The sequence below is a fragment of the Epinephelus fuscoguttatus genome, linkage group LG14 (assembly GCF_011397635.1).
Source record: "Epinephelus fuscoguttatus linkage group LG14, E.fuscoguttatus.final_Chr_v1".
Taxonomy (NCBI): Eukaryota; Metazoa; Chordata; class Actinopteri; order Perciformes; family Serranidae; genus Epinephelus; species Epinephelus fuscoguttatus.
The window spans coordinates 9,954,008-9,966,956 of record NC_064765.1 but is presented as its reverse complement, the minus strand read 5'-3'; the positions used below and the strand labels follow the sequence as shown (position 1 = coordinate 9,966,956).

Sequence of the window (12,949 nt, the reverse complement as noted above, 5' to 3'; positions counted from 1 at the left end):
TAACACCCTGTATGACTGTGTCTCAAGATGCAGAGAGCAAATAGTAATTAAACATTTCACCATCATTCTTCAGGTATTATGTAACATGACAAACAAACACAGCACATTAGTGTTTGCTTACTAGGCTGATCTGGCATCAGATGTTATTAAAAGGAGCAAAAAGACATTGGTGAGTTCATTTTCACCTGCTGTTACAGGTACAATCTGTGATCAACATCTAAACAAAACATGAGTGTATTAAGAGAACTGGATACAGTGTTGGAGGCGGCACCCTGTACATTCCTGTGAAAATTGCTTAGTGGCTCATGAAGCTCAGTTTCTGTAGTATGAATTTACCCCTATCTTCCACATTGTCGGGCCCATAGAGCAAGCACACTAGAAACTTCCACCAGACAAACAGCTAACTTCTGGTTTAGCGTGATGAGTTTTAAACCACAGACAGGCAATGTGTTGATTTAATGTGTTAAGTGTTTTGTGATGACTCTATTTGTTTGTCTTACCATTTGTCTGCTTTTACAATGTTGTCGTTTGTGTTTAGTGAGCCGAAGACAAATTTCCACCCATGGTGGACAATAAAGATACATTCTATTATATTTTATTACCCTCCACTAACGTGAGAGGGAATAAAATGATTTAAGAGTGTGGTTCTTCCAGACTTGTGAAATGTTTTCGGACCAAATGGATCAAATCTCAATAGTGAAACAAGCCATTTAGCGGTGGCTGTGGCGCTCAAAAAAATGTATCCACTAATTTACAGACGCCCCTTTTCAATGTAAGTCTATGGGAAAAGTCTTTTTGGGCCCAATGGCATCATGTGATGAACCTGGACATTGTTACAAGGCAGATTCTGTCACTGCATTGCCTGTTTCTCGCCTGAAATGTTTTCAGAAACATAGTTTAGTGTACTGTTCAGCTGCAAAATGAGCTGAAATGAAAAATCATCCACTGGCTGGAGAAAACGTTCTCATTTTACAGCTAAACAATACACTGAAATATGTTTCTGAAAACATTTAAGGCAAGAAATGGGCAACACAATAACAGAGTCTTGATTCACATTTGATCAGCGCTGCCTAGTTTGACAGTTGGATGAGTTCACAAGCAGTGATTAAAATGATTGACAGTGGCGTTAGAGTCTCGTCGGCTCTGATTACTTGTTTTCCAGTGAGTCATGGTAGATTTTAGCAAATGCCATTAGACGCAGAATTCTTTTAGAATACAGTGACAGTTTCAGCAATTATGTTAAGTTATTTTAAAATTACCAACTGTATCTTAAACAAAACAAGGTTTATACCTTAGTGAGCAGAAAAGTGGAACAACCTGACGCTGAATTTTATTTGGATAAATCTTGAATCCCAGGTAGGAGATCTATTAAATCCAGTTTCTGAACTAGGCTGCTAAGTTGTGTACAAACTTCTTGCCAAGCGCAGCTTTAAAAAGGAGTCTTAGCGTCCTCTGCTCACTGTTAAACTTTTGATTGAAAGTCAGTAATCCAGCACATCATTTCTCACCTTGCTGGCTTCTCTCTTCCATTCTTTGGGGCAGTACTTGGATAGCTTCTGATCCAGCTCCATATAGATGTGTTCATTATCTGTGGAAGGAGGAGAGGCAAAGGTTTAACACTGGAACTCATACTCTGTTTTGTTGGTATGTGTGTGTCTGTGTGTGTGTACATGCGGATGTATAGATGCCTTTATGTGTGTGAGTGCACTGAGAAATCCCCTCTGAATGCTCCCTGTTCAAAGACCCAAGCCTCAGAGTCATCACATCAGACAGCCTCTGCACTTCCCTTTGTACTCAGAGCCTCTGGTGTTCCTTCTCATTTCTCCACCTCACTGTGTCATGCATTAATCTGCTCCTGAAGTGACGCCTTTCATGAGCTGCCGGCCTGCTGATGTGACAAGTCTGAGTTTCTATACAATGAACACCCGTTGAAAAGGAAGAGAAAATGAAGAGCAGGAGCAGAGGCTCTCTGGCACAACATCAATGCATAGTTTTTTAATCACATTTGTAAACTGCATTAAAGACTAAAAGATGAGAATTATGACTCATACTTAAATTTGCACTGCCCCAAATATTCTGATCCACATTAACACCTTGTTTTCACTGTGTTGATTTTAAAACTCCACCATGCTGAGAAGTATCTTCCCATGAAGATAGTTTTGGTTTTACTTGGGGACAATTTGAGATCTGCACCGCAGAGACCTCTGCCGCCATCCTGATACAATTGAGGTCAATGACATTTGGTTTGTGGTGCTCAGAAAGTCCAAATATTACATTTAAAAAAACCCAGCAGCAATATCTGTTTCCAGAAACAATATCCGCGCTGCACAGGCTGATCCACAGACCTCACTGTGCAAAAGGTTTCATTGAGAACTTCCTGTGGTTGTACGTCACCAGAGAAGGTCAGTGGAGATGCTTTTTAAGATTTGGGTGAACTGCACCTTGAACTTACTTATTGTGATCTTTTAACTGAATATTATGTCTTTTTTTGTGGACAGGAACAACATTTCTGACAGACTGAATTGAGCTTAAAAAAACATTACTCTGGTGGGTGAAAAGTAACATGTACAAAACTGAACCAGTGAACCCAACACCACTTTAAGGCTGCAAATAACAATCATTGTCATTATCAGATTAACTTCAACTAATCGTTTGGTCTATAGATTCCAAAGAAAAACACAGTCCAAAATGACACCTTCAAATTGCTTGTTTTTGGTGACCAACAGAACACAACCCAAAGATATTTGGGCCTTGTTTACACATATAAAGAAATTTTTGAAAACAGAAATTTTCCTCTATGTTCTGGGCTCTCATCTATACACAAATAAAACAACTTCAAAGGAGCAGTTTTTTCAGAAATCCGGTTACTGTTTATCTGTTGACGTGTAAAAATGGTGCATCTGGGAAACAATGACATCATCTTCTCAATTCACACGTCTGTTGTTGCTTTGTTTAATGAGTGTATGCCAGAAACAACAACAAAAATGGTGGACTTCACTTTGTCAGCACTCAATGGTCTAAAGACTTCTTTACACCTAAACTTAGTATTGCTGCACCATTTCACAGACGAATGGGGCCGTCTGCTACGCACAGTGTTATTTGGTCCACCTCAGCATCCAGGGTTTCGTACCAGCAGATGGTGGTGATACTTTTGAGAGTGAGATTGTTGTCAATGAAGAGTGGAAGGAAAACTTAAGCATGTCAAGAGTATCACTCGAATCTTTGAATGGGGATCAATAGTGATGAGATCTCCAGTAGGTGTTTTGAAAAGGTAATGATCGCTTGTACATGTTACCATCATTGTGATGAGGAAAAACTGTGGAAGACAGCACATGTTTGAAGTCTTACCAGTGTGGAAGGACATACTTTGTAAGATGAAAAAAAAAAAAAAATCTGTATACGTGTATAAAATACTGCAAATACAATACATTTGAGAGGCTGGAACCAGTGAAGCCAATTTTGCTTCAAAAATTACTTTGACATTTCATTTTTCAAAATAGTTGCATTCATTTTCTGTTGACCAAATAATCAACTAATTGTTTCAGCTCCACACTGCCTCCACTGGCCATTTAAACCAGCTCCTAGCAGATTCAACACATTCAGAGAGTCTCAGCTTGACTGTCGCATAGAAATCCACTTTAAAAACTCTTTCTGGCACTCACCAGCATTGGACATATTGTTTTTTTATGTGGGGTAAATCCTTTAAACAGCAGGCAAACAAAGACGTATTTGAACCCATGTCTGGTGTGGACGCCACACTCTGATCGGGGGGACATCGGGTGACACACAGCAAGTGGATGGCCTGTGTTTGCCTTGGGGATTTCACGCTGTTCAGACAAGCACTTCAGGAATGTCCCACAATCAGACCCATAGGTTCCTGCTCAACTGACCTGCTGGGCCGTCATTGGCTCATCTGGAGGCCAGCTGTCTGAAAACACTGCCGTTGCAATTCACTCTCCCTCTGCCGTTGCCTACAACTGTCACCCACTGTCTGCTGCGCCACAGTGCAGACACAGTGACTCATTCCATACGTACGACCCTCACCGTGCCGTCACCGTAAAAACAACTGTAGCCTTGCTGTACAATGGCAGCCAGTCAGGACGAGGAGGCCCTGGTTCCTGAGAGACGGCCATGGCATGTAGGTGAGAGATGCTGCATTTAGGGTAGATTCCTGTCTCTCAGCCAAGTTATTGGTCTGAGGAAACTAACTGCCTGGTTACAGTGTTTTTACGAGGCTCTGGTACTCTTTGTGACTGCGTTCACTCCACAATTTGCATGATGTAACCATGCAATTTAAATATTTTAAAATAAAAAAATGAGGCTTTGTCCACACAACTGAATGCCATTTAGAAGATGTGAAGTGGAAAATCATAGACAACAGAGGTTGTTGTGTTCTGCTGACGGGTAACCAAGTTAAAAAATAGAAAAACTGAATACAGAACACTACAAAACAACATGTAGCACTGCACAAACAGAGATGGGAAACATTTGCTTGAATCCCCAAAAATAAGAAGTCTTACTCTGAATAACGCTGAGTCCAAACAGGTGACAGTCCTTCAGCCTCAGGAGGTCACACACCTGCACCAACAGTTCCTGGCACAAGGTCTTCACCTGAGGAGGAGAGGAGAAGAGAGGAGGGTTGTTTTTAGCATCATCTGTTCGCCATTTTATTAATACACACCCCAAACACCCCACCGCTGATGTCTGGTATGTATCGCATGTTGTTATAAAACCACCAGAAGTATTTCAGTTCAAGTAGGAGCCTTGTCTTGGCCACCATCAATGAAAAGCTGTATGTAGAGCAGCTGTGATAAAATGAAAATAAATCAAACTGCTGTTTAATTAGAGATTAGAAATTCCTGAGGTTAGTGCACCGCAAAAAAAAAAACAGTGCTGTGTAAGTAGCAGCTGACAGCTGCAGAGAAATACTGACCACAATTTGTTATAAAATTAAAAACCTCCCAGTGTACCCTGAGAAATAGTTTGACAAACACATTCACTTTCTTGCAGAGAGAAAGATGAGATCAATACCATGTCTGGGTGATAAATAAAGCTACAACCAGCAGCCCTTAAATTTAGCTTAGCTTAAAGACAGGAAATGGGGGAAACAGCTAGCCTGGCTTTATTTACAGGTAATAAAACTCACCTACCAGCAACTCTAAAGCTCACTTACTGACATGTTGTGTCTTTTTTTTTTATTCATCTGTGCAAAAACAAATCATAAAAATGATAATGTGGTTTCAGACAGAGCCAGACTAGGTGTTTCCACTCTTTATGCTAAGGTAAGCTAACTGACTGTAGCTTCATATTTAACACAAAGATATGACAGTGGTATTGAAAAAGCAAATAAGTGCATTTCCTAAAACGTTGAACTATTCCTCTAACAGTTTAATATCTTGATGTAAAGTTTAACTAGAAAGATGGAAAAAATATGGTTTTTATTTGTACTCACATTGACTATGACATTGAGCGTGTCATCATTGGGCAAAAAGACACAGACGCAGCGGCGGTCCTGCATGGTTTTGTTGTTGTGGAAGCTCAATTTGTTCATCTTCGTGTGGCTGAGACAGGACAGGCCCCTCCGCCTGCTACCGAGGCTCCGGGCCCTCTGACGACCCGCCTCCACCACCGCAGACACAGATGATGATACTACCACCACCACCAGTCACTGTGTCCCTGCCTTAGCTGCAGCCCAGTACGGACACACCAGCACCTTCAGGCTCAGCAGGCCAAGCAGCACTCACAAGGCAGAGCATGGGGACCCGAGCTGCAGTCAGCCACTGTGGAGACACATCAGAGAGGATACAGGATATGTAGGTGTGTTATGAGGAATGAGGCAGAGGCAATGGCTGCGTGGTTGACATGAAAATTATGAATTTGTTTGAAGATCTACATTTGCATTTAAAAATAGCAGAAGGATGACATCTCACTAAAAAAATCTGACTTGATGGGAGAAATAAAAGACAGACAGATGGAAAAGAAGGGCAGCATTCCTGTTTGTGTCCATGAATATGTGACATCATTTCAGGGGAATGTCAGTGACTCCAGAGGAACATGTGAACATCTGTCTGGAGAGGAACTGGTGAAATGTAATGATGGCATGAAGGAAAGACACAGACTGAGTGACTCAGAGCTGAAAACAGACTGATTTCCACCGTTTTCTCACTTAAACAGCAAAACGAGTTCTGAACGTTTAACTTCAGGGCATTTTAACAAACCAGAAATACAACACTGCGGGAAAAAAGCAATGTGTTACCGAGGTTGACTTGAACAGCTGTTAAGAAACATACGCACAGGGGTTTAGACTGGGTGTGACTTTGTTGGCCCTGTAAGCCAAACAGCTTCACATTTTCCTCCTGGCATCGGTTTTGTCAACTCAATGAGTTCTGTTGACATGCTTTCAGCTGTTTGACTTGAAGTTTTTACTGTCAGCTGGCATGAGTCAGACTGAGGCTTTGTTCTCGGGAAATACAGGTATGAAAAATATCCGTAAACAAAATTTTATTCTCTTTTTTGCAGGAGTATTGTCTTAAAAGAAACGCCTTCTTTTTTGCTTAAAACAATCTCTGCAATGGCAAAGTGTTGCAGGAATCTCAAAAAATATTTGCACACTGACTTTATCCTGCACCTGGTCAAGTTAAATATTCACACTTCTATTTTATGACAGCAATGTGCTCCCTTGTTTTCTACCAACCATGCCTTTCTCTTACACACACAGTAGTAAGAGAGTACACACACACACACCTCCAGCATTAACAGTTGTCCTGTGACGGGCAAGTAGCTCACAGCATGAACTGTGCCTGAGGACGTGTGAGGCCTTCAGAGGGTGTGAAAAGTCTCAGACCAGACAAAAGAATGTAAAAGAACAATCAATCCAAGTTATCACTTCTTCCTGTTGAAAGCCGCTCACCTTGAAGCCATGTTGTCATTAAAAACAGATCAGGTTACAGGGTGAAAACAATTAGCATTTAAAAAGATGCAATCAGAGAATTAAAGGTTTATTTACAGCATAGAAAAGTTCATGAGTTCAAGTCAAGCAACATCCACACATCAATTCAGAAACTATCTCTGTCCATATTAAAACAGAGGTCTTTTTTGCTTGGACCGATGTTGAGGTGGAAATGTTACTGAAAGCAGCACATGAGTATAAGGTCAAGATTAGAGCAGTACTAGCTGGGAGCATCATCTGGAGGAAGTCATGGCAATGGGAAAAGGACTAGAGTACCCACAAAAGAAGGATAAAATCACAAAAGGTATGTAGACTTAGCTTAATGTTTTGACTGGACAAGCTGTGACTTATAACACACTATCGGAGGGCAAATGTGTGTCTGTGTTATTGTTTCCAGAAGTCTCAAATTCAATCAAAAACAGGGTAATCAGCATTTTTAAAGGTCGCAGTTTTAGTTGTTCCAAAATGCCAAAGGAGTGTGGACACTAGGTGCAAATGTAGAAATAGTATAATAGTATAATGAACATATTTGTGTGGATGTAGCCCTAGTTTTAACCTTGATAGCTACAATTCAGTTTCGCTGCAGTCTAAGGCATCCTTCAGCTACTCAGTGTGAATTTCAGTCGCACACTCTTTCTCCTGCCTTTAAAAGCTGCTGGGGCAATGAATAAAAGTAAAAACCTGCCTTAAAAATCAGTAAATTGCCACTCTAACAAAGAAAGCAGCAGTGAACACAACACCAGAGTCACTGACCAGACTGATACCAATAAACAACAGCTTTAACTGTAGGCTTGGACTTCTGCAGCGAAGTCAGAAAGTGCTTCTCGGACTAAGTGCCCATTCAATAAGGCTGCTGTCGACATATAACACTGCTTTGTTGCAGCAGAGACAGGGAGCATTGTGGGCCGAGCAGCCATAAATACACATACTGTTGACATACAGCATCAGTTCTCATTAATGCTGGTCATTGCGTGTGCAGCGTGGCAGGCAAGCAGCCACTCAGCAAAGTCTGCTGATGAACCATGACTGGGGGGCGGCTGCCTGTGCCGCTGCTGACCTTGACTGCATGCATCACTACTGCACTGCACACATACAAACATGTACATGTGGACAAAAATAGAGACATGTTATCAGATGCACACACTCATTCACAAGGGGTGTATTCCTGCTCTTGCGTCGACCATATGTCAGGTGCTACTACAGAACAGCTGTGTGATGGCAGCGGGGTTAATTAGAAGTGAGATGCGTCTAATTGGAGCACTTCCCTCCATCACTCACTTCCCCTCCAGAGATCCAGCGTGATGCCAGTAAGCTAGTACAAATTACTTCTGCAGAAAATACCTAGTATTGAATTGTTTAGTTTGTGAGATTGGTGAGCTGTCAGACAGGGAAACAATAAAGAGTACCGTGAAACTTAATCCATGTCCAACTACTCATCTGCTGATAGCACCACTGCAACACTAGATGTCTGTACTGTACATTATAAGGCTGTATCATGCTCATGAAAGAAAAACAATAAATTAGATGCACTGCGATTCCTGATTCTCTCTTCAAAGATTGTGTCTCAATGCAGAAAAGTCAGTCATCATGAATTTAATTTAATTCTCTACATTATGATCACCTGTAACAATTTTTGTTATACAGGGCTGTGTGTTCCTCACGGCTGTACCAACTGCATGGTGAAATGTAACTGACGTAAACGTACATGTCATGTTTGTGTTCTAAACGAGGCTACATCAGAGTCACACTTTAAAAGCAGCAAATGGTCACACAAATAAATCATGTATACTGCAGGGTCCAGAATTAACACCTGCCAAGTGTCAAACTAAAGATTTTCCATTTGTCAAATAATTTTCAGTTATCTGCCGTGATATCAGCTACTCCATTAAACTATCACCTGCTGCTGGTCATGCCACCAGTGACTGTGATAAGGAGTGAGGAGACTGATGAGGAGGTTTAAATTGGGTTAAAGATTTCAGGTTTACAAAGCCTTCAAATTTACCTTCATGTTTGACCATAACTACATCTAATAGCAAATACTTAAGTACAGTTTTGAGATCAAGACTTCTTGAGTTGTATTGTATGTAGGCTTCAACTTATAAACTGTGATAAATTTATTAAAATAACTTTGCATCAAATTTTGCTCTGGCCTCTTCTCCAAGTTTGTATTAAACTTAATACCTGATTATCTGAATCACATGAGCTGGTAAACAAAAAGGCAATTTATTATCTTGGCTGGTAAAAAAAAAATGCTTGGCTTTTTTATTTATTTTTTATCCGAGCAAGAAGTTAAGTTCAGACACTGATATGTGAGATCAATATATGAGATATTAAAGTATGACAAAAACTATACTGTGAGTTTGGCCATATTGAAAAACTGTGTAAGTGATGATGGAGAGCAGGACAAAGGTTTAACCAGCTGTGACTCACCAAACTAACAGAAGTGTGTGTCTTACTTCTTATCAGATGATGACTGCAACAGAATTTTGTTGTTTAAAAGAGTATTATGAAGAAGAAGTTGTTCTCTTTAAGTTTAGGAATTTCAGTATGGATGGAGAACTTGTCAGACGTTACTTTAAACTGTTAATGTGGATTATTTTATTGGCAAAATGCATCTTCCTGGTGGAGACAGATGAGTGTGGATGTTGCCTTAGAATATGATAGAAATGTCTTTGCTGGAAAACTCAGCTGATGTTACTATATCTGCTACTACCATTGTCTCTAGTCTGACTCACTGGATGTAGACTGCAGCTATAAGCCTGCCATTGGGAGCTGATTTGGGCCAGCATTCTCCCTGTCAACAACAACCTCCAAGCCAACAACTTAGCACTGAAAAAGATGAGTTCTAATGAAGATTTGGATCGTGCAAAAATGCATGCCTGCTTTGTTCTCGTGGCGATTTGTTGTAAAGATCTACAGTGGATAAAACAACCTGTGAGTGCACATCAGAAAAGCTCAGACTCTGTCTTGCAGGATTCTCTATGCTGAACTGTTTTCTTACACAATCAGAGTTTATTTGTCACATATTTTAATTCTGGCAGCAGCATGCACCATTGACAGTGACTTCACTGATGTACCAATCTATTCTACTTCACACAAGTTCCTGTGATATCATCATAATAAAGTTCTTCTAGCGCCACATACTGGCGGCAAATCGTCTGGGGTTTTACGGGGTCCAGTGAGCTCCTCCAGACCCAGAGTATAGTCAGGCTTCACCTTTAGGGCACTGATTATCATCTTTTTGTCAATACAAGTTGAATCACACAGTGAAACACAACTGTTAATATGTTTTCTTTTGGGGGCCATTTTAATGACAGTGCACATGCAAATATTCCACCAAAACAACACGATTCCCCAACATGAAATAGAAGGAACACTGACACTGCATCCTAATGACTGTGACTGATTTTAAGAAATGAAAACAAACCAGAGCATTTTTTACCCTATGGCAGAAATATAATCAGTGATTCCAGACCTTCCTTAGTGCAGACACAGCACTGTGGAGACAGGTCTGACTATGCAAGACTACCCACACATCTACAGCCCATACTGGTCGGCTTAAAGAAGCATTTTAAGAACCATGTGTCCTGGCTGTTTATTGCTGGAGTCTGAAAATCTGAGTACAAGGTGGAAACATTCACACATCCATTTCAATCTCCCTGCAGAAAAGTTAATGGGCCTTGAAGTGGGCTCTGCTGAAGTCATATCATCTTGCATTTTTAGCCAGAAATATGATTCCTGACTTCCACAGACACATCCTACTTACCACTCGTTTATTACATTGTTGAATGCTTACGGTGACAGCTGATGCCAGTGTTGCAGAGACAGGGGTAACTCAGACATAACTGAGTGCAGTCATTATTGATGGGTTTAAATGTCCATTGTGTCATGTCTGGTCTAAACATGAGACATCACCACAGAGAGAGTGTCCACTGTGAAATTGAAGGGTGGATTCTCTTACATACTGTGTAAGGGACGAGAGTGCTGGATAATGAAATTACTCCTGCTTTCCACCCCCCCCTTTTGCTGCCGTGCAAAGTGTGATGCAACACAAGTCCATCTAAAGCAGCGCACGCACAAAGAGCAGCCAACTGAGCTTCCTCTTGCCTTTCAAACAGTGATTCTGTCAACGTGGCAAACCTCAGAGTCACCAAATCCCACATTGGGATACAGAGAAAGGGCCTCTGTCACAACTACACCTCTCTCTTTCTCATTCTTTCCCTCCCCACTGACATCATAGGGGTGGAGAGTCTCTATGTCCAACTGTTGGATGGCGGAGTCAAAGAAAAACTTTCTCTGCTTGGAGACGGAGGAACCAGCTGTCACACCGCTGATTTAAGAATAGCTTCAGGTACAGCGTGTCAAAGCTAAGGGAGAAAAAGAAGAGAGCGCAGAGAGGATATATACAGCAGAGAGGGAAAGAGCAGGAGGGAGGGAGATGGAGAGAGGCAGCGCTCGAAGCTTAGGCATGAAAAAAGAAAAAACTGCTGCAGTCAGGAGAATTCCTCACTAACATCTGCTTCTCATTCCAACAATGGCCGCCTTTGATTCCTGATGCACACAACGAGCAGCAACAACACCGTTTCCATGTGCCCGCAAACTGCGTCCTATGACAGCATCCTGAAACCTGCACTGTAATCCCTGATCTGGACCTCAGCACTGTCTACATGTTTGGCTTCAGCTGCTTTCAAAACTACACTGGCCATTCAGATAATCTTAACAAAAAAAAAAAGAAACTATTTTGATAATCGATTCACTTTTTTAAGCTATTTTCAAGCTACAATTTAAAACATTATTTAGTTCAAGCTGCTCTATAGCAAGTATTTGCTGCTTTTCTTCATCATTTTGGTTTAGGTCAGATAAAACATGCCGCTTAAAGACATCACCTTGGACTTGGTGGACTTGGAAATGGTGATGGGCACTTTTCACTATTTTCCGGATATATTATAGCCCTGAGAAAATATTTGGCTGATTAAATATTATGGCAACAAAGGCTGGCCCCTCATGTTGCCTGTGTCTGGGCCAAAAAGTTGCACTTGAACACACCACAAACACCACAGCTAACTGGCAACTAGCACGTATGTTCTGCACTTGTGGGAGAAGAAGTAACTCTCCATACCAGCGGGTGGAGATAGTCTGTATTCATCATTTGCAAAGGCAAACCGGAAGACCAACAGGACAGATTCAAGATGCTAGTTAGCCAGTTTGCACATAAATAACACAACCCGATGCTGAAAATACAAATGATATTTACTGTGCGCCAGTGAACAATAACACATACAAGCACAAACTGTATCTGCTATAGAGACCAGTGGCTAAGAAGTAATCTTACATAATAAAACAAGTACGTTTTGATTTCACGCCCTCTTGACTTTAGCTGTTTGTTTGCTTTCCTCACTTCCGTTTCTTTTCTTGAGCACTAGGATGAACTTCCAATCAGAGTGAATCCACTCATTGATTGACTCCGGCTGACCCCTACACCTTTTTCGAGATGCTGAATCGGCTGAAAAACAGTTGAAAAGGGCCAACTAGTGCCAATGGTGCAGGACATATCACACAAACTAGGGTGACAGATGCTCACCGATGGCATGACACTGACCGACAACCAACTGTCTGCTAGGTGTATCAGGACCCTCAGAGAAAATAGTAGCTGCAAAGCTTAAACACAGATAGGTACTTTTACTTATTTGCTTTTAACTGTTTCCGAATCAGCCTACTCTTGTGTTTCCTCTAAAGCAATACGTCATTTGCTGTCTCTGCGTAGGAGTTTGTTGTCTCTGTGTGTTAATGTTTATTTGTCCTCTCCTGTCTTTTGTTCTATTTGCTGAAACAATGAGTTATATAATCACTTAGTTTATCAAAGAAAAAAATCAAACTGTTAATGCAGTAAAACTGCCAAATATTTGCTGGTTCCAGATTCTCAAGTGTGAGGATTTTTGCTTTTTGTTGTAAACACAGTAAACTCTTTAGATTTTGGGTTATTGGTCGAAGAAAACATCT

At 41.0% G+C, this 12,949-nt stretch overlaps 1 protein-coding gene across 1 annotated transcript in view; it reads right to left on the bottom strand.

Annotated features, from left to right (window-relative positions):
- Window positions 1-12,949, bottom strand: part of frmd6 (FERM domain containing 6) — a 35,422-nt gene that overhangs the window by 15,523 nt on the left and 6,950 nt on the right. Inside the window, exons 2-4 of the mRNA XM_049595679.1 lie at window positions 5,453-5,780; window positions 4,521-4,611; window positions 1,509-1,588 (exon numbers count right to left, since the gene is read on the bottom strand). Coding sequence (XP_049451636.1) covers window positions 1,509-1,588; window positions 4,521-4,611; window positions 5,453-5,551 — 270 coding nt within the window. The 5' untranslated portion in view covers window positions 5,552-5,780. The remainder of the gene's footprint in view (window positions 1-1,508; window positions 1,589-4,520; window positions 4,612-5,452; window positions 5,781-12,949) is intronic.